The sequence below is a fragment of the Vanessa cardui genome, chromosome 6 (assembly GCF_905220365.1).
Source record: "Vanessa cardui chromosome 6, ilVanCard2.1, whole genome shotgun sequence".
Classification (NCBI taxonomy): Eukaryota; Metazoa; Arthropoda; class Insecta; order Lepidoptera; family Nymphalidae; genus Vanessa; species Vanessa cardui.
Genome location: NC_061128.1, coordinates 11720291 through 11745681, shown reverse-complemented (window position 1 = coordinate 11745681; position 25391 = coordinate 11720291). Strand labels below are relative to the sequence as shown.

Here is a 25391-nt window from a genome sequence, read left to right as displayed (position 1 = left end):
TTAATTATGATCTCGGTGTTAAGGACGTCTTTATTATCACAGAATACTGTTTCACTTACGTGTTTTATTTGCTTAGGATTCAATGACTTTGAGCAACGCAAAAGAATTTTGTAAAGTATTAACCACACTTTTGCGACACACAAAATCCATAAGTATATTATAATTGGAGTGTCTGTTTGTAATATTAAAATAGCCATTTTTTACTCAATGCATATGTATGTATACACGGTACATTAACCAAAATAACATTTTTCACAATTTTTGTCCGTCTATTTGTTCCGGCTAAACTCTGAAACGGCTGGACCGATTTTGACGGGACTTTCACTGGCAGATAACTGATATATTAAGTAGTAACATAGACTACAATAATATTTTTTTTTCGTTAAATTCAAACACGTACTAGGTCGCGGGCACAGCTAGTTTAAAATACATGTTTTGAAGTTGTTACTTTCAGTTTTACCAGTGTGACTGTAGCTATACATAAAATAGATCGCAGCTTCCACAGGATCTTTCAATACTTTACAATTTGCGTTTACATTGTGTGTATTCAAATTACTCTTTCAATACTAGATACATAGACTCCAAGGAATTTGTGGCTCGCCGAGATTCAAGTCGCTTGTATTTTATGCAATTATTGGAACAACTGCATACAATACAACAATTTTTAATATCTGTAATGACAATGCTTTTTTTTAATGGGGATGATGAGCCATCATGAATATATTTATCTACATAAGGATTAAAGATTAAGCATTTATCGTTTCAATAGCAATCATTAACCTCATTTTGGCTTAACAAATATCTATCGCACTGACGGTGCTAGTTGATAGTGGAGAAGTATATGAGTAAACACATCTGAACTCTCTAGTCTCCTTCATTTTACTGAACAGTTTTTGTATTTGATATGACCTACGATAGACTTTACGTGCTTTAATACACCAAATTCCAAATTTAAAAATTGTCGACCCGATCTGTAATCAAGACCTACTCAGATTCAATATCACTAAATCAATGGGGCAGTTTTAAAATATTTAATGCCTAACCGTAATATAATTAACGTGAAATAATATTGCAACAAATATTTCATTGTTTAATATTCAGAAACTCGACCATGCGGATTTACTTTCCAACGTGTGAACCTTGCTGTTATAAACAATTTAATTAGTAGCAACTTCGTCAGCTGCAACTCCAGAATTCGAAACTTTGTCTATAAACGTTGGAAATAATGCAAGGTGACGTTAACATCATAATTGTCTATGGTAAATAAGGTTGGAGTTTCAGTTCCGGCTTCATTAAGACAACTTCAAACGAATCCGAGTATTCCTTTATCTTGTATACGTTTGTTTATGTTCACATGATTTAAATAAATGACATTACTTTTTATTTCCTTTGTTGACAAATTTAATAATTAGCATTGAATGAGCATAGACCACAAAATCTTTACTTTTTGTATTCATACAGGTTTGTGGTTATGTAGTAGACTTTTGAAAATTTTCAATAGTTATATTTCCGAGTATTTCGGCTTTAAAAATATTTTTGTCACTCCTTTGCAAATTTATATCTGATGTGTTAGATGTAGTTTTTGCTGGAAGTATTTAATTAATTATGGTTTCTGTAGGTCAGTCCCTTACCTAAATGTATCAACGGTTTTTATGAAAGAATCGGAGTTTTTGGCCTCTGAGAGCATGATTAAGAGACGAAAACGTATTTTTTGAGTGATTTGTTGAAAGTTTTTTTTTGAGTGATCAGAGTGACGGGAATATGTAGAGTGTATAGCTTGACACGCACGAAGTACGATTAATAATATATAAGAAGAGTATCAGAATTATTGGTAATTATAAGGTAAAAGGAAGATACAAAAAAGATAGATAGCCTGCATGAGATTTAGTAGAAGAGACAGATAATGCTACAGATTGATGACAATATACGGCACTGACTACACATAAAAAATTTAAAGGCAGGATGATAATATCCAATTTTAGTGAAAAAGGTAAAATACATTTGTAATAATCATCTGTAATGGTTTTATTACAGATGTTTTTAATAGTCTACCGATTATATCAATAAAATATTTCAATAAAAAAATACAAGGAGAATTAATGAATATGTTCGTAGTAAATATATTATAGCCTCGGTGTCTTAAAGCAAAAAAAAGTACATTGATAAAGGTTCTAGTGTATGTGGACGTCGGGTAAACAATTAAGTATGCAAAACGAGTTCTTTGCGTGTCAACTAAGCAATATTGTAAATAATTTAATTAGTATGTGCTTTATGGGGAAGTGATTACGTGTATAGCAAGTTATTGTTATGTTTCAAACGTATATATAAATATATAATGGTAAGTAATTATTAGTGTTTATAGACAATGATAGTCTAAGAAACATTACCTAATTATGTACATTGTAACCATCTTTAACCTTGAGAACTAATGTGTAATGTGTAATGACCGAAATACAAAAATACTGAGTATTGAGTGGGCGGTACTCATGATGGACTTGCAAAAAGCCCTATCATTAAAAACATGGTTTCGAAGCAGGAGTAAAATTATTATTATTGTTTGTGCAGATATGACGTAACCTCGAACGGTTTCTTTGTAGAAAACTCATTTGATAAATTTTATTTTAGGAACCATAACTACGGTATATATAAGAATGACATTTTTTAAATTTGGAACTACATCATGTTTCGTTCCTTTGATTATAGCCTAATATGACTAGTATTATAATAATTGTGAAACAAAATAGACTGACGAAGGAAACAAACTCTTCATTAGTTCTTATAATTTAATGAAGAAGAAGAGTTGGTCTACTCCCTTTCGATTTATTTCGAACTGATAATTTACAACTAAATTTAACTTCAATCAATAGCAATATTTTAATTAAAAGAGATTAATCAAATACTTTCATTTAGATTGTAATATTTGACAGGTTTATAGTCGTTTAAAATCAGATATTCCGTCCTTTTTTCCTATACTTAAAGAATAAATTCTTAAGGAAAATTTCAAACTAAACTGCAAAAAAAGAGTGAACCAATTTAATTTATCTACCGTGTATTTAAGTTTTGATCCCTTTTAAAAAATTGCAATTGCGATCGCAAAAGTGACGAATTGTTCTGAATCTCGTGTAAAGTTTCACATTATTTAATGTGTGAAAATTACTTTTGTACACACACACATCCAAACAAACCCTTACGTTACAATAATTGTAAACGTGTGAGTGCTTATCCACACATTTACAAATATTGTTAACGTTGATTTCCAGTTCACAGTTTGCGGAACGAAAATTGTTAAAAAAGTTACACTCGTAAACTTTCGAATATGATTATACAATCAACCATGAGGTTGTAGCTCGCGTGAACTATGCAGTGTTATAAACAATTTAATTAGTACCAACTTCGTCATTCGCGACAACTTCGTTCGCATTCGGAACTTTGTGTATAAGCGTTGGAAGTAATGCAAGGTGGCGTTATAATATCATTGTCTATGTTGAGTAAGGATTAAAACTTGGTAGACTAGTTCGATGGAACTTTTATGCTTGTTTGTTTGCGTTATTAGTTTTGAGGTGGAAAATTTTATATAAATATTGGCTGGTTCTTGCTGCTTAATCTGGAGAAAACCAAGAATATCTGGATTAATGAACGGTTTGTTCGAAGCAAGCTGAGTTATATGGAACGCCTTTCCTGCTGATAATTTTCTTAAATAAAATGATCTTGTTGATCCAATATAATCAAATCAAAGATACAGAAGATACATGTTTCTCATATCCAGTCTTTTTATAATCCGAGGCTTGTAATTTTGAAAAGATTTCTTTTTATTTATTTGCTATAGTGTATGCATTAATAAATACCGTCTGTAATTGTGTTAGCATTAACAGGAATATATTTTGTTTTTTTAACTACAGTTAAGTTTAAACTATCATCTGTATTTGCACGCTTAAATCTTGGCAAGCATCAATTAGTTCCACGACCTTATGTTTGTAATCGAATAAGTAATTAAAAATTAAAAGTATCCTATGTTACTCAATATTACATCAGCTATCTGCCAAAGAAAGTCACGTCAAAATCGGTCCAGCCATTCCAGAGATTAAACGAAAAAAATATACAGACATACAACAATAGAATAACACATTCTTTTGGTATGCCTGCATATGCATTAAAAAACAAAACGATTATTTGAAAACTGCAATTAGACACTCAAATTTTATTATATGTACAGATTTTATAATACTTAAATATTTCATAATTAGTATCAGTGTAAGTCAGTATTCTTTAATTCTCTCTTGAAATATGAAGTTTACTTTTATGGACTAGCAAAGCAAGTAAATGACAAAAAAATAAATAAATACGTAAGCGTGGCTATTCGCTTGTGTGACAAATAACAATGTTTCATATAAAAATATTCTGGGAAAGGTTTACGTTAACATATAAATTGCCTTTTATATTTAGAACGTTAAAAGTCACGTTAACGTTACGAAATTGTAGCAATACAGAACTGACAATATAATTCGTAATACAAATACCAATAGTAGCTACCATTGCTTTGTATTTTATTATTCACGACCCGCTAACCAATAACGGAATGAGTTTTACAACATTAGCTTTATATTTTCTCGCGTTATCATGTGTACATTGTCAGAACCCGTAATGATATAGCCGATAAGGCGACGGATCGAACACGTGAGCTGCTCACCCAACACCGTACTATTTACTCACAGCAATGCTGAGCAAACAGCCCGATACATAGTCTACACATATACTAAACATTACCTTTGCTTATTCGACCGGAATATTCAGAGTCGACAAACAGTAGGGAAGCTAACAGCGGCAAATATTTGAGTGATTGCCTGCATATATGACGGTTTGCTGAAGCAAACCTTTATTCTAGCCGATTTGTTCGAATACGCACGATGTTTACGATCAGATTTTGTAGAGTACCATTTTCATTGAATTTGACTGTTCGTTTGACGTTTTTGTGTGCAAACTATTATTGTTTCGTTAACTTAATTAGTGTATACAGATACACTGCGTACGTGTACAGTCGGAGTAAGAAAAGGTTCGTCACCTTAAGACATATTTTCGTGTGCTCAGTGTGAGCGATAATCTGACATTACCGATCGAGAATACATATTGTATCGCAATGATTTGATGCTTAGATTCAAAAGGTAAAAGAGCTTAAGACTTGATAAAGGAATGAATTTGAAAACTGACGAAGGTTTTCTTACTCTGACTGTATATGCAGTTGTCATGTTCACCTAGCGATAAGATGTTTTGACTCTGGTTTCAAATCCAGGATCAAACCTGTTTGGTATTGGTGAACGTGCGAATGAGCCATTACATTCCATAGATAATAATGTAGTAAGAAATATTAAGTACTCCTTGCATGCAATACGTATACACAAATTTTGAAAAATAAGATGTTTTGATTGTAAACCGGAACACAATAATACTAAGTATTGCTTTTTAGCTGTAGAATATCGGAAGAGTAAGTGGTATCTATCCAGACGGTTTTGCACAAAGTCATTACACCAAGTGTTATGTTATAAGTGTAATTTTTCGAACAAAATTTTTATAGCAATTAATTTTGATAATACCAATATTATGAATGTGAAAGTAACTCTGTCTGACTGTAACGTTTCTTGGATAAACCACTTCAACGAATTTGATATAATTTGATATAAAACTAGGTTGAGTCCCAAGGAAGAAATTGTATTTTTATAATTAAATTTATATATAAATAGATGCATATTTTACACATTTATTTGCGCAATATATAAATAAAAGATAAGATAAGAGTCACAAGAAATAATGTAAATGGTGCGCAAAGTCAGTTTAATTGCGATGTTTTAGGGGAGTAACACAAGTTGCACGGGTTGAATAAAATAAGAACTATTTGTTTACATTTACAAAATATTTAACAAAACTTCAATACAAATACTTATTTTCATTTTGACATCAGATAAAACCTTTCAAACGATATTTAAATATTTCGCACACCGAATGACTGTGATTTGCGCGTAAAAACTTTTAATTAGTTATTGTTTGATCTGGCTAATTAATATAATGCCGTATGTCCATGAGATATCTGTATAATTTCAAAATCAATAAATTTATTTATTTTCAAAAAGTCGTCAATTAAGAAGAATTGTAATTTTACATACATTGTAATACATTGAAGCTAAATTTATAAATATGATTACGTATTCCTTTAACATTTAATGGTATTTACATGCAAATTGTAAAAACGATTTTTTACGAATTTATTCAGTCGGGGAGAAGCAGTCGCATTTCAACCCAAAAATTCTTTCCAAGAAAATTGCAGAGCAAGTCAGTTGCAGTAAATATTTGAATTGTAGAGCGGGATTGGTTTGCTTTCTACGTATTCAAAGACAGTGTTTACATCGAAATATAAAAATTCTTCGCGATCTGAGAGTCAGTCGATTTACTAGCACAGCTAAGAAACTTCAGGAATCACAAGATAGAAAATGGATGGATAGTGAATTATTACAAGCTTTCTACTACATATTATTTGTATTTGCTTTAAACATTTAACCATCGGTTTCAACTTATCTACACCAAAAATTTTAATAATTGATAATATCTAAATAAAATTACTGAAATTGTATATTCTTATAACAAAGAATTGAATATATCCGCTGAACCGTAGGTGATCCATAAAAAGCTTTTGACAGATTTATTCGTGATTAATGTCGAATATCGTTGAAAACATGGCGACAAAATTACTGCGTAAAATTACATTTCCAATATAATTTTGTACATCTCGAAATGCGTTTCGTGAATTTATTTTATTCCCGAACATAATTTATGACGTTAGCATAATGGTGGATTGCTTTTGATGGACTTGTTATTATGTATTAACTGTTTGTAAATCCAATTTAATTTTGTTTTAAATTTTGACACTGCAAACATTACAAATAGTATGAAATATATGCCAGTTTTAGTGATTTATGTTTATTCACATTATAAACCTTGAAACTTATACTGGCACACTACAACCTGTAAATAACTTTTGACGGTTTTCAATGAAAATATATTGTAACGAAAAAAAAATAACATACCTGAAGATCGGTCTCTGGTACCAAGAACTGAAGCTATCTGAGGACGTTCCTCGTTGATAACCAGCTCTGCCTGTTCGCTGTAAACTGAATGGACAGTCGATATACAGGTCAGCCTCAACTGCCCTCGTTCGAAGCTGTCTGGCCTCACCATGAAGGACAATTGACTTATTGATGCCACCTACCAAGAAAAAAAATACACTAAAGATTTTGTTATCTTTAAAAATTTCGGAGACTTTTTACAAAGAGTTATAATTAAAGTAAGCTAATAAATATCATGGAATTGAGCATTTAATTTTGAAATTTCATCCAAGTTTTATGTTTGTCTTAAGATAAATACTCGAAAACTCTGTTTGTTGTTTTAAACTTGGTGTAGTTTGGGTAAGTTCGATCAGTTTGGTGGTTTCCAAAACTTGAATATTCGATTTGAATAAGCACATCAAATATTGGTTAGTTGTGATTTTATGCTTCCTAGCAATTCCGTTTGTGGTAAATTCAAGATTACCTTTTTAGATGACTCCATTGTTGGTGATGGATCCGTGACCTCATCATCTAAAGCAGCATCTTGGTTCCGTGGCGTGGGAAACATTACTGAATCCTGACTTGGTAAGATTTCACCGTCCTGTTCAAACAATGGAATATATTTTTAACTCTAAGATAATAAATCAAAATGATGTATAACATCAGATTTGGATATGAAAAAAACTGTGGTTTGGTGTTTTTAAATTCAAGGCTTAAAATAAAGCAAAGTTGAATAAAGAAAGCGGACCTTTTCGGGGCTATCGTAATAATTTTATAGCCACTTATCTTTTTCCCAACAATAAGCACATTATCCTCGATAATGAATATGTTCAAGAAACCGAAATGATCAAGAGCGAAAACATCGTTTGTTAGCACGATCATTAATCAGTGTCTGGAACCAATTAGAGTATAATAATTGTTCCAGCAATCTCGATTTTCTGAATATTCCCTTATGCGATTTGGTAATGAGAATCCTTAAATTACTTTCAGATATTGTTTGTTTTCAGGTTTTAGAATTAAGTAAAATGATTGATTAATAATCGATTTTTGTTTTTGTTCTAAAATTAAATTATCATATACCTTAACTTGTCGATTTATCGATTCTGGCATTATCTTTATTCAGCTGATTTACTGTTATTATTTTGAAGTCGATTATTTTGTTTACCTGCACGGTATCCACAAATGGACCAAAAGCTTTCCATGGACTGAAAATTATGTTACTGTTTTCATCACCCGGGGCTGGTGAGCTTCGACTTGATTGCGGCAAATCAATAGATATCGCTGGGCTTGGCAGTATTCGCTGCTGTATTATTGGCTTGCCTTGGATCTGCAACAAAATATATCAAATATTATCTTAATTGATGTTTTAAATATTGGATTTCTTAATTGAGCCGTTGAGTTTTTATATTTCAAAATTTTCTGAATTAAACTTGGTGTCTATGAAACATTTTTTTTAAATGCATGGAGAATTTAGATATCGATTATTTCATTCCATTTTTGCTTATGGAAAAAACCTCTTAAACTAATGATATGTAGATAATTTAATTTTACATATCCATTGCTGGTTGTTCCATATCATTATATGGAGATTATAAAAGTCTCTTTTTTTGTTTTCTCCAGCGCTCGACAAGTGATAAATTGAAAACACAAAAGCGTTTTAAAATCAGGGTTTCTTGTCTCGAAACAGTTCGGTTGGTATCTATGTTTTCTATCTACTTCCACAGGGACATGCGAGTTAATTTATTTTATATTCTATGTGAGAGTGAGTGTCGAGATGGCCCAGTAGTTAGAACGGGTACATCTTAACCGGTGAATGCGGATTCATAGCACTACTGAATTTTGATGTGCTTAATTTGTGTTTATATTCCATCTCGAGCTCGGCGATGAAGGGAAACAACACGAGGAAACCTGCATGTGTCTAATTACAACAAAATTCTGCCACATGTTAATCCACCAACACGAATTGAGCAACTATGTGCTCCAAACCTCCTCAAAGGGAGACTTTGCCCAGCAGTGGAAATTTACAGGCTCTTACTGTTATTATTATTAACACATTACATTAAAGCTGTATATATGTATGTAAGCAACATTATGCTCTTATTTAACAGCTTTGTATGAAAACAATTTAAAGAAATTAAATTCTCAGATAGTAGACCACACACCGGTGTATGACTATCTGCAGCCATACACATTATTCAAAATAAACGAAATATAAATATAACGCAAACAGTGTCACACTGATTCCTTTTCTGTCAGAGCGGTTAAATTATGAAATGCACTTTCGTATAAAATTTGGTTGTCGCATTCCTTAAATATGTTTAAATGTAAAGGATATTTTTATCTATCTCTATAATATATAACATAATATGTATTTGTATAGTGGTATATTTTATGCAGGTATTAAAATAAATATAAAAGTATAGCAGGAACTGACTGAATGCGAGTGGGTAGGAACTGAAAATTGGGCCACATGTTGAAAATATTTCTGCTATATTGAGTGGGTGAGCATATAATATAAAACATTCATCGATACCAAGAAACCTAATAAAAAAACAGCGGTAAAGCGAGACAATAAGAGATCACTTGATTACTTAATACACATTAAACACACTTGATACACATCAATATATATCCATAATAATATTATAAATGCGAAGGTAACTCTGTCTGTCTGTTCATCTCGCTTCACGGTAAAACTACTGGGTTGCTTTAAATTAAATTTGGTTTACAAATAGTCTAGAGCCTGAGAAAGGACATAGGCTAATTATTATTACTTTTTTATGGTATAGGTTGGCGGACGAGCATATGGGCCAATGAGCTGATGGTAAGTGGTCACCATCACCTATAGTCAATGACGTTGTAACATATGTTAACTATTCTTTACATCGTCAATGTGCCACCAACCTTGGGAACTAAGATGTTATGTCCCTTGTGCCTGTAGTTACACTGGCTCACTCACCCTTCAAACCGGAACACAACAATACTGAGTACTGTTATTTGGCGGTAGAATAACTTATGAATGGGTGGTACTTACACAGGCGGGCTAGCACAAAGCCCTACCACCAACTATAATAAATTGGAAAAAAGTGTTGTAAACGAAGAGGTCTTACATCAATATAATATTTTAAGTTCATTTATACTTTCTACATGAGCAAAGCCGCGGGTAACAGCTAGTATAAATATAAAACCAAAAGAAAGTTGAAAAAAAATCCAGTTCAAATTGCTATTAAACATAAATTTTATTAAGAGTAATGTAAGAGCCTACGAAGACCAGATACTTCACGTAATAAAATATAGAAAGCGTTTCAAGGTTAGAAAAGGTTTTTCCTAATTGCAATTTCTCGTTCGTAACGGGCATGTCCCACATTTGAGTCACCTAAGCTTAAATAAGACGGGAATCGAAGCGTAGACAAATAATATATGAGGACGTTACAAAATTCCATTACAGTTAAGACTCTCGGGACACGGGACGAATTGTACTCTTATTTTAGAAAAATAGTGAGTGTAGACTGCGTAAGCTATTGAAAGGTAGGTTTTCTATTTGTTGCAAAAATATATTTCTTTTCGTAATCATTAATTGAATTTTAGATGTTGCTATTACTACTGTTGTTATTTTAAACATCGGAGTTTGCAGAAAAACGGACAGATCTACAATGCTATATCATTTAAAACTGCTTGTTGTAATGATTTAACATTTTAAAATATTTTTTTAATTAAACAAACACGCTTTCATCTTATATCTATATATATAATAAAATTGGAGTGTCTGTTTGTAATATTAATATACATTCATATACAAGGTACATATACCAAAATAACATTTTTTACAATTTTTGTCTCTCTGTCTGTCTCTGGAATGGCTGAACCAACCTTGATGTAATTTGGTATGAAGCAAACTTGAACTCCAAGAAAGGCTAAAACACGTGCGAAGCCGCGGGGACTACTAGTAATATTATAAATATGAAAGTAACTATCTCTGTCTGTCGGTAACTTTTTGACGAACAAACAGCTGAACTGAATTTTATGAAATTTGGTGTGAACGAAACATGAACTCCAAGATAGGACATAGGCTACCTTTTTGCCTGACACATGACAACCGACTCTCTTGAACGGGCCACTCCTGGTATTATGTGATTTGAATAGTTCGACCCCTTTACCTTTACCCCTTTTTTGTATATATTGTTTTCATATCGAGCAACATCAGTTGGCTAATTATGACATATACAAAACGATCACACTTAAAAAAGACAGTGATTCTAAATTAAATTTGGACAGAAAAATTGTACAAGCATGTTACTTTTATTTAAAGATTCTTAAGAATATCAGCTTACAAAGGCTCTCGAAAGGTTAATCGAATGAACGATCAAGTTTTATCGCGATCAACTTCAATAAATATCTAATTTGATCGAGTTACTCTCGCTTTGTTTGATATAAAGTTGATAAAAGCATTCTCGATAGTTTTTTAGTTTCATTTACCTGGTTGCAAATTACATGACAATTGTGTAAGATGAAATCAACCCAGTACCTTAGGATCAAAATATAATAAGCACTATTAATAATATGTATTATTATCTGTGTGTTTAGATGGTAGAAGGATGGTTCATTTTTAAATTATAATTTGTAATATTAGAGTTATAAGTTGCTTGTAAGATTGTCTTTGGGAGTAAAGTGAAAAGACACTTTTGCACTTGCATTTGTTTTATCTTTAACAACATCTATTATACGCAAGAGGAGAATCTCCCACTTTCTTGCTATCTGTGGGAGTGATTTCATGCAAAAGAACGGAAGTGAGAAACAGAGTTGCGGAAAGGCGCCCTATTTGATTCGACCAAAGATCGCGGGCGGTACTAAGGTTGACTGTCAAATAGTAGCAACTCAAAACCGCGGGGATACAATGCTTATTACCAACGTGAGATGTTTTGAATCATATGTATCGAAGGAATTGTATCCCTCAACGGTAAACGACACGAATGTCGCTGCCAACTACTTTTTAGTATGTGTGTGATATTAAACAATGTACTTAATTGTTATGTACGATTAAAACAATAAGAAAATATATTATTTTAATAGCAGAACTCTATGGTTTATTGAACCAGATTCATATTTATTCATCGATTTAATTCAATTGTAAGTTCTTTTAATTTGAGCTGCGTCTTGTGACGATCAAATATTTCTTGTGCTTCTCACATTCACTTAAAATATTGCGCAATTAAGTATGAATAAATAAAATAAACATAAACATATTTTTAGTCGTGCGTTTGAGAACAGTCATTAATATTGTTTTGGCCGCTATGGGAGAACTTGTTATCAACATTGCAAAACACGTGTGGTACAGCCATTATTTGTCCCTGGTCCTGTATAAACATGCTGCAATATTGTTTTATATGACGGATCTATACTGTGAGCTACGTATAGGTATCACTAATGATAAATGAACTCGTAAGTTGAGATAGACATCGTAGTTCATAAAAGAAATTGCTTCTTCTTTTCTATTAAGAGAAAAAATTTAGAGCTTGTTTCAGACAGAGTACATATGAGTTAAATTTGAAAATTATATAATAACTCATTCATACATTAGTCTATTAAGAAGAATTCATGTCTTCCTGGATAAGATAGGAAAACATATTTACATTATTTGTTATTATATAAGCGGACATATTAATGGGTAATGCCAAACCAGCGTTCATGTAATATCTGGTGCCGGTAGATATACTGGCTCCTTATCCTTCTAACTGAAACGCAACAAGACTTAGTATATCTGGCGCATGAATATACGATGACTTATAATATGACATTAACAAGTTCCTTATATGATAGTACGTTTTGGGAATGAAAAAACTTCAGACAGGTCTTATTGAAAAAGAAAATTATTTTGTCATTGTAAAAACATACTTCGGAAAAAAACAAAAATACCGATGAAATTCTTTCACTGGCTTTTCTCAGGTCTGAGGTGTTGCTTTCCGAACCAGTGATAAAACGTTCACAATCAAATCAAATCAAAATAAACTTTATTCAAGTAGGCTTTTACAAGCACTTTTGAATCGTCATTTTACAATTAAGTGAAACTACCACCGGTTCGGAAAGTAGATTCTACCGAGAAGAACAGGCAAAAAAACTCAGTAGTTACTCTTTTTTAACATTTAAAAATACAAAGTCATGTTAGTTAAATACAATTGTTTATATTAATATTAATATAATAATCAATCAATAAGAATTTGTAACGATTTCGCTTTGAATAAAAATATATATAGATGAGTTAGCAAAGATATATTAAATTAATAAACGCTACAGATCTTTGTTTTATCAAAATTAGGATAATAATTTCCATTATATTTTCTTGCTCGATAACAAATATTAAACAACTTTAGACTTAGAGTGATTGTCCAGCCGTTTTCGTCGTTTACAAATACGTTTAGATATGGTACCGAGTTTAGTAAAAGATGATCGTACGACGCTCCATGATTGAGTGTTGTCATCGGTCATAGATCTCGGACTTGAGGAAAATCGGCTTATAGCGAGCGAATAGTGATGTCATTGATAGATATCGATAAAGATAACCTTATATATTGTGTAACAATTTACTGAATTGAATGATAACTTACATCATAATGGAAAAGAAATATTGTAGGCATAACTTTACCCCTTAAGAAATGAATCAATATACATATCTCTTACAATTATATGTATATCATTACATAGTATAAAACAAAGTCGCTTACCGCTGTCTGTCCCCGTGTAAGCTTAGATCTTTAAAATGAAGCAACGGATGGTGATGCGTTTATTTTTAATAGATAGAGTGATTCGAGAGGAAGGTTTGTGTACATAATATATGGACAATATAGTATATAGTAAGAAACAAGGAAATATATGTATATTTAGTAACAGTATTGCACCCAGAGCTGAGATGCCCCAGTGGTTAGAACGCGTGAATCTTAACCGATGATAGCGGGTTCAAACCCAGGCAAGCACCACTATATATATGTGCTTAATTTGTGTTTATAATTCATCTCGAGCTCGGTGGCAAAGGAAAACATCGTGAGGAAACCTGCATGTGTTTAATTTCATCGAAATTCTGAAACATGTGCATTCCACCAACCCGCATTGAACAGCGTGATGGAATATGTTCCAAACCCTCTCCTTAATCGAAGAGGAGACCTTATCCCAGCAGTGGGAAATTTACAGGCTGTTACTTTACTTTTTTTTTATTGCACCCATGCGAAGCCGGAGAATTTAGCATTATATAATGTCATAATATAATCAGTATACGTTATAGAAGCATAACATTTTTGTTTAAAATCATACTTATAGAATATAAGCCCTCAAAATGACCAGTCCAGACCAGAATGAAAATGTACAGTCGGTTCAAATACGTTATTATTTATTAAAAAAAAGGAAACGTATAAGCATACTAGTGAAATATATGATAGAACCATGAGCAACTAGCCACACTTCTACCAATCAAATCCAAACCTTATCACCACAGTTAAAGAGCTCAAAATGAAAATATGATGTTATTACGTCATTACGAAAAGTCGGTTTTTTTTTATTTAAACCCAAAATTTCAAGCAAATTACTGCACTCCAATCGTCCTGAATATATTACAGCGGCGTTAGCAAGGTTAATGACAGTGGAACTGAAAAGAATAAAATGGAATTAGCAACACAAAGAACCGAAACGGACGCGACTAGAATAAATTTCTCATGCATGACTTTCTACCTCTACGCGTTAGGTTTGCGCTCAGAATTATAACCGGAACTATGAAAAATTTATATAGATTTTTTTTTTAATTTTTTTGGTAAGTAATGCGCGGGAAGTTTTACACATTTATGTCGCTCTGAATTTGAACGGACGGAGTGTTTTGTGAGGACCGGCTTTAATTTGAATTTCGGTTTTATTTCATCTTATAAATATTATTCTACTGGAGAATTATAAGGAAGGAAACGTAACGTTACTGAGATTAAATACGTTTAAGTTTATTACGTTACGTTATTTATTGTCCATTGAACGCTTTGTTCACAATTCTCAACCTTTTATAATTTGTCTCATCATAAACTAAACGTACTTACAATTTTACGGCGATACCTACATACATTCCTGTTAAAACGTCCTTACAATTTTAATGTATCTGGTTGTAATAGATAAATGATGTTAAATTGATAAAAACTAGAAATGATTGATTCTTTTTCATTGTATTTATATTTTATGAAGTAAGAAAAATAAGCGTAAACCCCTCGAGAAGTGAGTCACCTTAACTTAGCATTTCCAACCTTGGTCCTGATGACGGTGTTTTTTATTTCAAAAAGAACGTGCCGCAGTTAAAGATCACTCATAATAACAGGAAGAAGAAAACATTGTGAAGAGCAGAAAAGTATAACCTCGGTGACAACTCGAATATCTTTTTTATTAAATGATGGGTATATTTTTGTCACACATATGAGCCCAAAACGACTTTAATAATATGCATAAAACTTGTGTAACGTGTTATGAAGTAAGTATATATAAATATATATTTTCAATTCGCAATTTCCTTTTAAATTTATTATTTCCAAAATGGAATCTATTAATCCAATATCAAAGTTATTATAACATGACAATAGTTGATATTAATAATGATTATTTGTTGCACATTTGTGATACAATAAATCTTTACGAGAACGTAATTGGAGCTAACAACGTCACTCGAAACGCGTTTATTGTGAGCACAAAAGTAGAAGCTGTAAGAAGCATTTCCAACAATATAATCTTAATCCAACAAAAATTGTATACATGTATTATATTTGTCTTACTCTTTCTAATATTCAATTATTGATATCAGAAAGAGATAAATATATGTGTAATCCAACTCCTTAAAAAAAAATTTTTTGCTGGAAATACAAGTTTGAATGTAACTTAAATATTGAAAATATATATTTCGTAGAAGTTGACTTCTGTCCAGAAAAAGTAGTTCCACCGAATCATAATAATAAAAAGCATTTATATTAATGTAACGCTCAAAATATAAAAAGAGGGAACATAATCAAATAACTCTACTTCATTTTTATGTCAATGAACAGAAAAATGAGGACAATATTGAGAACCAATAATGAAGCGGCTCTTAAAAACACTCATACGCTTTGACACGAAAAGACTGTCTCCCATAGCGCATTTAGGAGTTATGATATCGTTTTCACCCCGAATATAATCATATTTCCATTATTAAATATCTGTGTTGATATCTCCTATCGGGCTCGACGTTTGCCTTCACTCAGTCGCCTCATTCGTATGCTCACAACGAGTTTTATATCCGACATTACTCATTCGTGTCTTTATTTTATATGTCTGTTTATTTTATGGCTTAATACATAACAAAGAAATTATATCATAGGTGATAGACGAGCATATGGGCATGATGGTAGTGGTCACCACCGCTCATATATCATTTCGCTCTAAGAAATATTAACCATTTCTTACATCACCAATGCGACTACAATCTTGGGAACTAAGACGTTAGGTCCCTTGTGCCTATAGTTCAATATAATATATAATATATTTTATGGTAAAGGTTGGCGGACAAGCATATGTGCCACCTGATGGTAAGTGGTCACCATCACCCATAGACAATGACACTGTAAGAAATATTAACTATTCCTTACATCGTCAATGTGTCACCAACCTTGGGAACTAAGATGTTATGTCCCTTGTGCCTGTAGTTACACTGGCTCACTCACCCTTCAAACTACTGTTATTTGGCGGTAGAATAACTGATGAGTGGGTGATACCTATCCAGACGGGCTTGCACAAAGCCCTACCACCAAGTAAGTAACATTAAATCAATTGATAAAATATCAATTTTTTTATCCAGCAAAATTTATAACTATAGGTATATTATTGTAACCGCCAATCGAATACGATGTTCAAGAAATCCTCTCGTATATAAAACTGTTTCCCGATCAAAGTCAATATTATCTATCATTGAAATGCTCACCGTCAAATCTTTAGTTGAAGGCAAAAAGGTATAGTTAGCTGTTCACAAAGGTTGGAAAGTTCCTTATCATTAAATAGCACCCTTTAACAAACTTTCGTACACAAATAAAACTTTCAGCTCGCACACCTTTGCCTTGTTTTACTGTTTTGCTAACAAATTGTTCTTATTCGTAAGATAACTGACTATTTTCTGGTTTATCTGATTCAATTAAGTTTTAAGAAGGTTTATCTTTATGGCAATTTACTTGAATTATTCGTTATTTTCGCAGTATAATATCTTTTTTAAAATATCTATTACTGTTTCTCTGTAAACTCGTTTGTAACACTTAACAATATTTTAAGAGTAATTAGTCCTATTTATATTTAGAAATTAATATTCACAGGATCACAGTTTATTTTATTTAGTGTTCTTTTTATAATGACATAGCGACCCGCCCCGGCTTCGCACGGGTGCAATGATATGACATCACAGTAGATTCTTCTAAAGTTATCAGTGTTTCTTTACGAAATTGTCTATGTATTATATATAAAAACCTTCTTATCGAATCACTCTATCTGTTAAAAAAAAACGCATTTAAATACATAGGAATGTATGCTTACATCTTTAAAGCTACGCAAGTCGCAAACAAAGTCGCCTTTTACCTTGTACCTATATCACTATAGGGACAGAAAAGCTAATTTGTTTAATATTACGTAATGATTTCTTGGATTATGATGGAAAATAACGATGTTCGTAAGCATGTATGTATGGTGTTGAATAAAATTCTATCTCATACATATAGTATGTGTAAATACAATTTACATAATGTCAAAGTATTCCATAATTTACATCGTCAATGCACTACCAAATTTTTGACTAATACTTTATGTTCCGGTAGCCTGTAACTATTCATTATGCTTTTAGCTCAAACTAAAGCGAAAGATCAATTTACTGGCTGGATGGAAACCACCGAGGATGGCTATATAACTAACCTGATGAATTAAATTCAAATTCAACTATCCAACATAGGAGTATCGCACTATGTTATTGACTCTCATAATTTCGCCACCAATTCGGAAAGAAACAACACAGACTTGAGAAGAACCGTTGAAAGGCTGTGTCAATGGCACTCACTGAATAATCACAAAATCTCAGAAACTATAACACCTCTAAACTTTAAATTTGAGAGGTTCCTAATAGGGTGTAAATGTCCGCTATGGAAATACGAAACTGCACCCATAAGGGGTAAAACAGAGATTGGAAGTTTGTGCAATATAATTTCGCACGGCTATAGCCGCAGGTTTAACTATGCCATCATCTATAAAAATAATTAATGTTTTAATAACATTTAGCACACAAACAGTCTTTAACGGTATTCGAACATTACAATAGAAAAATTTTGAACGATTTATGTGATCCTGTTGTAAAAACACACACTACATAAGAACTACTTGCTATGAAGTCGGGTAATGATGAACAGATTCATGCTTGTTTCTTGTATCATTAACGTATAAATTTCTAGAAAAATAATTTATATTTTTGCTAACACACTGTATATCGAAATATAGAACGAACGAAATGAAATGCCGAAAAAATATCACTAAAATCACGAGAGAAAATTCCAGAAACAGATATAAAGGGACTTAGTTAATTATTATCAGTTAGTGGGAGATAGAAATAAATTTCACTTTGTTAAATTTTACTACACCCTAACCGACTATTCAGACCTTCCAACCCCCGTATATTGTGATAAAGCCCATGAGTAAGCCGCGTCCCATATCTCTTTGTTGTTTGTGGCAGTTTATTTATTAACTGGTCTTAGCCTGTGGCGATTCTCACGTACGTTCGATATTTACTCATTTGAAATGACATTTTGTATGCGTCGAATAAATCTGTATTTCGTTAATTATTTGTAAATTTCTTCACTCTTTACCAGGAACAAACAGAGAAATTTGTTTACACATGGAATTAAAATAAATATTGTGTACATTTTATGTAACAGTAGTTCGTTCGTAGGAGTAAATTTCAGGTAAAATAACAATATATGTTCTCCTTTTAAAGTAAATATAATTATTATTAAAAAAAAAATCTTTATTAGTTAGTGCTGAAATTTATTGTTTTTATACATGAACAGTGGCATCTCGCTTCATTGAAAATGCATATATGTAGATTAAACTAAATCCATTAAGATAGTAAATCAATACCTATGAATAATTATGATTACTAAAATATATAAAAAACACTTATAAACAAGGTATTATAGTAGTAGAAATTTTGGAACTTATTCACCAACAAATACCACGTAAATAATATAACAACTCTTTGTATTGCAGGTGTTTCTGGGTAAAATTCAAATACTAAGGCGTAAAAGCTTTTGTTTTAATAATTAATATTGTACTTGCAGTTATTACTGTTGCTTACGCGCAATGTTACTATAGTAATGTAAAGTCTGTTCCAAGCACAAGAGGACATAAGCCCAGTACATAGATATATGTATATATATTTTGGGCTAAACGAGTTTGCTAATAGCCCTAATAGCCTCTACAGTATCACCGAACGGGAGAGGCTAATTATAATACTCGAATCTAGATGCTGGGAATCCACTTAGGCCTCAGAATGCGCGTACTAATGGTATCTCCTGCGAGGCCGAACCCTGGTCTCGGGCGTCGTGATGAAGGACTGACACTGACACACAGCATTCATCGTCATACCCTAGGCGTCGACGAGTCGGTAAGTCCCAATAAACAACAAATGACATCGAATAGACGTTATATTATTGGTCGAGATCTTGAATACTATATGATATTCATTATGCAGTTATTGGAACTTTGGAAGTGAAATTAAAGTTAAGTATTACATTATAAATTAAAATATATTCAGCAAGATTTGTAAGTAGCTTAGTACAGTTGATCTATTAGCAAATTTTAATGGAATACATAAATCGACGGTTTATTTTTAGCTTTTCTTCAATTAGAATAGGCATTAGGTAGTTTTACATACAAACATTTTAGATATTAATATTTTAAATAAAGAAGCCTACACAGATAATATTTTTTGTTCGCCTAATGTATAACGATTTAAATTTGAGTATAATTAAATATTTTAAAATTATTGTTTTTTTACTGTGCCCGATGATAAATTTTACTGAAGACAAGAAATTTAATATTAGTCGATTTCACAAATACGATTATACTTAATTATTATACGCATATTTATATTCCTTCTCAGTAGTAGTTTGATTTTAAATAAAATTTGTAAAATGACCGATACAAAGTTCATATATGAATCAATTTAAATAGAGTATATTTTGATTTGATTTGTTTTCAAATGTCATAAAGAGAGACGAGGGTAGACAGATGTTGATTCGTATTTTTTAGAACAGATACTATTAAAAAATTCAAAAATTCACGTCCTAGAAACGCTAAAAATAAAAATATTAAAATATTATTTAAACTTAGATGACCCAGTGGCGAGAACATGGTCATACCCGAAGATTGATGGTTCATATCCGGGCAAGTGACATCGAGTTTTCATGTGCCTTTTAGGTAAATTAATTAGTAGTAAGACTTTAAGGTAAGCACTACTTGTTTTCGCTAACAAAATATTTTGAAGGTATATATGATAAAGATCTTATGTGCAGTATAATTGATTGTATGTTCACTAGGACTAAGGATAAGCTTATAACACCAAGTTTCCGACTCCGCAAAGTCAATAAATCCTTCTTGGGGCAAGATTTCTATAAAAAAAATCCGCAGATATTTTTAACTTTGCCGTTTCGTAAATTCAAATCGTTTGTAAAAAATACATTGGTAGAAAAAAGCATATTTTTGGAACAAGATTTCATAGATGATAAAAAAGCGTGGAGTTAATACCTGTTGACTTCCAAGCAGGATATATTAATTTCAATAATTGTATTCAACTAACACGACTTTGTATTTTTTAAATGTTAAAAAAGAGTAACTACTGAGTTTCTTGCCGGTTCTTCTCAAGATAATCTACTTTCCGAACCGGTGGTAGCTTGACTTAATTGTAAAATGACGATTCAAAAGTGCTTGTAAAAGCCTACTTGAATAAAGTTTATTTTGATTTTGATTTGATGTTTTATCTAATCTGCGTATTTTTTTTATTAAATAAGAATATCTAAAAGCAATTATTTTTGTATATTTTTAAGTTATCATCCTATTAAGTCATATTGTTACAAAACAGTAATGAAGGCTTCATAAGGACTAGCTGGTAGAGTCATTGTAATATTATTAAGAGCTGCTTCTAACTAATTATTTCGGGTTTGTTTCGGGTTTACAGAAATTCAAGATTATTTGAGCTTCCTAAAACATATTTTTCATGCGAATTTATATAAAATTTTATCATTCTCTATTTTGGTTAGTCTAAGCTCGTCATCATGGATAAATTGCGCAAAATTAGTACTGAAGCTCGTTGTGCTTTATTTGTTTTACAGGGCGAAGGCAAATTTGAACGTGCGATTGCTTCTCAATAGTTTCCTAAGATTTGTGTTCATAACACAATAATCCGATACAAGGAGACTGGCAGTAATCAAGACCGTTCGCGATTAAGGAGGCCGAGAGCGACAGCTAGAGAGGATAATTTAAATTATACTTCTAGCAAATAAACATTTAATATTATTGTGTTCCGGACTGAAGGGCTGACTCACTCAGCCAGTGTTACCCTTAGCATGATGGGATAAGCTCCGAGCCATTCCCTAAAGAGGAGAGGAGGTTTTGTCCAACACAAGCATATTTATGACTGATATATACATTTTTACTTTATATTACCCGCGAGATAGCGGCTTATACATCCTTTTTAAGCCTTCCATTTTTATCTAATTTTTAACAATTTTCATCATGTCAACTACATGTGTATTACCTATAAAAGTAAAGTAAAGTAAAGTAATAGCCTGTAAATTTCCCACTGCTGGGATAAGGCCTCCTCTTCGATTAAGGAGAGGGTTTGGAACATATTCCACCACGCTGTTCCAATGCGGGTTAGTAGAATGCACATGTGGCAGAATTTAGATGAAATTAGACACATGCAGGTTTTCTCACGATGTTTTCCTTCACCGCCGAATACGAAATGAATTATAAACACAAATTAAGCACATATATATGTAGTGGTGCTTGCTTGGGTTTGAACCCGCAATCATCGGTTAAGATGCACGCGTTCTAACCACAGGGCCATCTCGGCTCTCTACCTACACATACAAATAATTACAGTTTGTCAGTGAAACATAATATTCCACGGACAAACTGTAATTAATGCTTAAATTAATTAATAATATTAATGCTTGGTCGGTAGCCTGACGGACATGTACGAGCAATCATCGGAATTAAAATAAAATGATAGTTGAATGTATGTTAAACATATTCAAATAATGTATTATAAAAGATGAAGGAAACTTGGTTATTGATTTGCATATTTTACTTGTTAACAATCGTTTCATATAATATTGTAAGCAAACATGTAAACAATGTATTGTTTTATCAAAGTATACATCCTGTTGAGCCTGACTGTACCTCAACTTGAAATACAAAAGATAATAAAAAGTTCGCGAATTGTTGTGAGCGATTCGAGAATGTGCATTCGCGTTGTAGCAAAGATTTCTCAGGCGAAACACGTTCTGAATAGGATTTGACATCTATACGCCCAACGACTGACTTTTTTTTATTTCACTTGATGCATAACAATGGAAAAGGTAGTATTATAATAAAACTTTTTGATAATATTTTAATATCAATATATTATTACAAATTATTTTTTACGTTTGCTATTTAGCGACTAATAAATTTCACCATAATCTCAAATTTAGTAGTTATTAATAGAAAAACTAGCATTATTATAAAGATATTGAATTTAATTTGACGACCTCCGTGGTCGACTGGTTTTCATGGGTACGTCACTCTGGGGTCTCAGGTTAGATTCCCGGCGTCATGAGTCAACGGATTTTGATGAGGTATTTTTATTAGATAGAGTGATTTAGAAAGGCTTTTGTATATGGACACGGAAACTATAGTGAAGAAACGCTGACTGAAAAACTGTGAACGTTATAAGACATTCTGTAGTATATTTACTGTCATCTTTGCACCAGGGACGGGTGCAAAGTTTCGGCTAGTGTTTAATAAAAGTAAAATCAAAAGAATTATTGTTATTCGTAAATATAAAATTTAGCTAAGGCTAATTCATTTTTACAAAAACCGTTAATAATTTTCATCACGTACACAGTCAACCAAATGCTTAATTGCTTACAACTAAAATTTTGCTCCCAACTATCCCCAACACATGCATGTCTGAATTTATAATAGAGAAAATTCAATTCCATGCACATTTTCGGCTTTCCAGGTCAAGCTATTCTCAAATTCGTATAATATAATTGTTAAAACTAGTAAAATGTGTCTACTATTAATTATATCATTAAATGTCTTTGTAATAATAATTATTGAAATAAATACATGGCCTAAGAGCTGAGCCAGTGGTTAGAACGCGTGCATCTTAACCGATCATTGCGGGTTCAAGCCCAGACCAGCGCCACTATATACATATATATGCTTAATTTGTTTATAATTCATCTCGTGCTCGACGGTGAAGGAAAACATCGTAAGGAAACATGCATGTGTCTAATTTCATCGAAATTCTGCCACAAATGTATTCCACTACTCGGATTGGAACACCGTGGTGGAATATGTTCCAAATATCCTCTTCTTAATGGATGAGGAGGTCCCAGCTCTGGGAAATTTACAGGCTCTTACTGTTACTGTTAATGTTACTTGGCTTTTCTATATTGTTGGATCATATCACATAAATGGATTAAACTATAAGTGTGTGGATGAATATAATGTGTACTCATACATATAAGCAAAAGCAGTCTATACTTAGCAAAAGCAGTTATTGGTCTGTTAAGAATTAACACAATGGCCGAATCAAATATTTTCTGAAATGAACACACACACAACACATTGTTGAACAAAAATTTAGATTCTTGCTGTTGATATTAATTTTAATAAAAGAATATGCATTTTCAATTGGATTGCTTAAGATACCAGTACAATAACAATCCAGGGTGCTAATAACAACAAAAATAAACAAATATATTATTGTTTGTTGTAACAACAAAGTCATTGCTTATAAAGAATCTTATTACAGAAATATTTACGACATTCTGAATAAGATAACTGATATAGGTCAGTGGATTTACAAAATTTAAAACATACCCTTTAAATGAAACAAAACAGAGATACTAAGCTTCACAAATTTACAATAATATTTGCATAATTGAGAATAATCGATGCACGAAATTATATTTCAATAAACAAAATTAACATAGAAAAACTTCACAAATAAAATCAGCGAGCTGTTATAAATTGTACAATACAATTTTGCACGGCAAAAGACGCACTCAATATTTGTTCATTTCAATTGAATTTGCTCGACACGAATCGGGTATTGTGAAGGCCTCGATATTGTTCAATTCGTATTATAGTTTAAAACTCTTCGTCTAGGAATCGGTACGCGATACTTTCCTGTCTTTCCAAAGAAATCTTCAGCACTTGTTTTAAATTTTATTACTTACATTAATTATTTATTTTGCTTATTAATATAGTGACGTTAACTATTGACCTCCATGGTCGAGTAGTAAGTCCACCGGTTTTCATGAGTACGAGTACGAGTGAGAATCCGAGGTCTCGGGTCCGACTCTCGGCCGAGTCGACGTAGAAAAAGTTAATTAGTGTTCTATGTTGTCTTGGGTTTGGCTGTTCGTCGTTCTGATTTTCCAAAACACAAGTGCTTTAGCTACTTACATTGGCATCAGAGTAATGTATGTGATGTTGTCCAATACATAGTATTATATAAATTGGAGCCGTGAGGTGAGTCTAAAAACAGAGATATCGTTGTTCAGCGGTAATACATTTGCAGGTTGTTTTTGTTACTTTACATTTGCTTTACAATAGTATTAAAACCAGTAATTTGTAGTATTATTAGTAAGAGTTTTGATCAAGCCGGTCAGGTGAGTATATCTGATAAGTGAGCTGTCTCACTTATCAGATATTTTACTGTCAAACAGCAGTATTCATTATTATTATGATTCGGCTTAAAGCGTGACGGATCTTGTGTAAGTATAGGCACAAGGGACATAACATCTTAGTTCGAAAGATTTGTATCGCATTCGCGATGTATGGAATGATCTATATTTGTGGTTATTTAAGTGGGACCAACTACATGTACCATAAAACATCTTGGTATTTGAATGAGGATAATGTTATAAATTCACAAGTAGCTCTGTCTATATGTTCACCTCAACACGTCTAAGCCACTGAACCGATCGTAATTAAATTTGACACAAAGGTAGC

At 32.1% G+C, this 25391-nt stretch overlaps 1 protein-coding gene across 1 annotated transcript in view; it reads right to left on the bottom strand.

Annotated features, from left to right (window-relative positions):
* Window positions 1–25391, bottom strand: part of LOC124530178 — a 312427-nt gene that overhangs the window by 30944 nt on the left and 256092 nt on the right. The window contains exons 6-8 of the mRNA XM_047104184.1: window positions 8257–8418; window positions 7576–7692; window positions 7074–7251 (exon numbers count right to left, since the gene is read on the bottom strand). Of these exons, the coding sequence (XP_046960140.1) occupies window positions 7074–7251; window positions 7576–7692; window positions 8257–8418 (457 nt within the window). The remainder of the gene's footprint in view (window positions 1–7073; window positions 7252–7575; window positions 7693–8256; window positions 8419–25391) is intronic.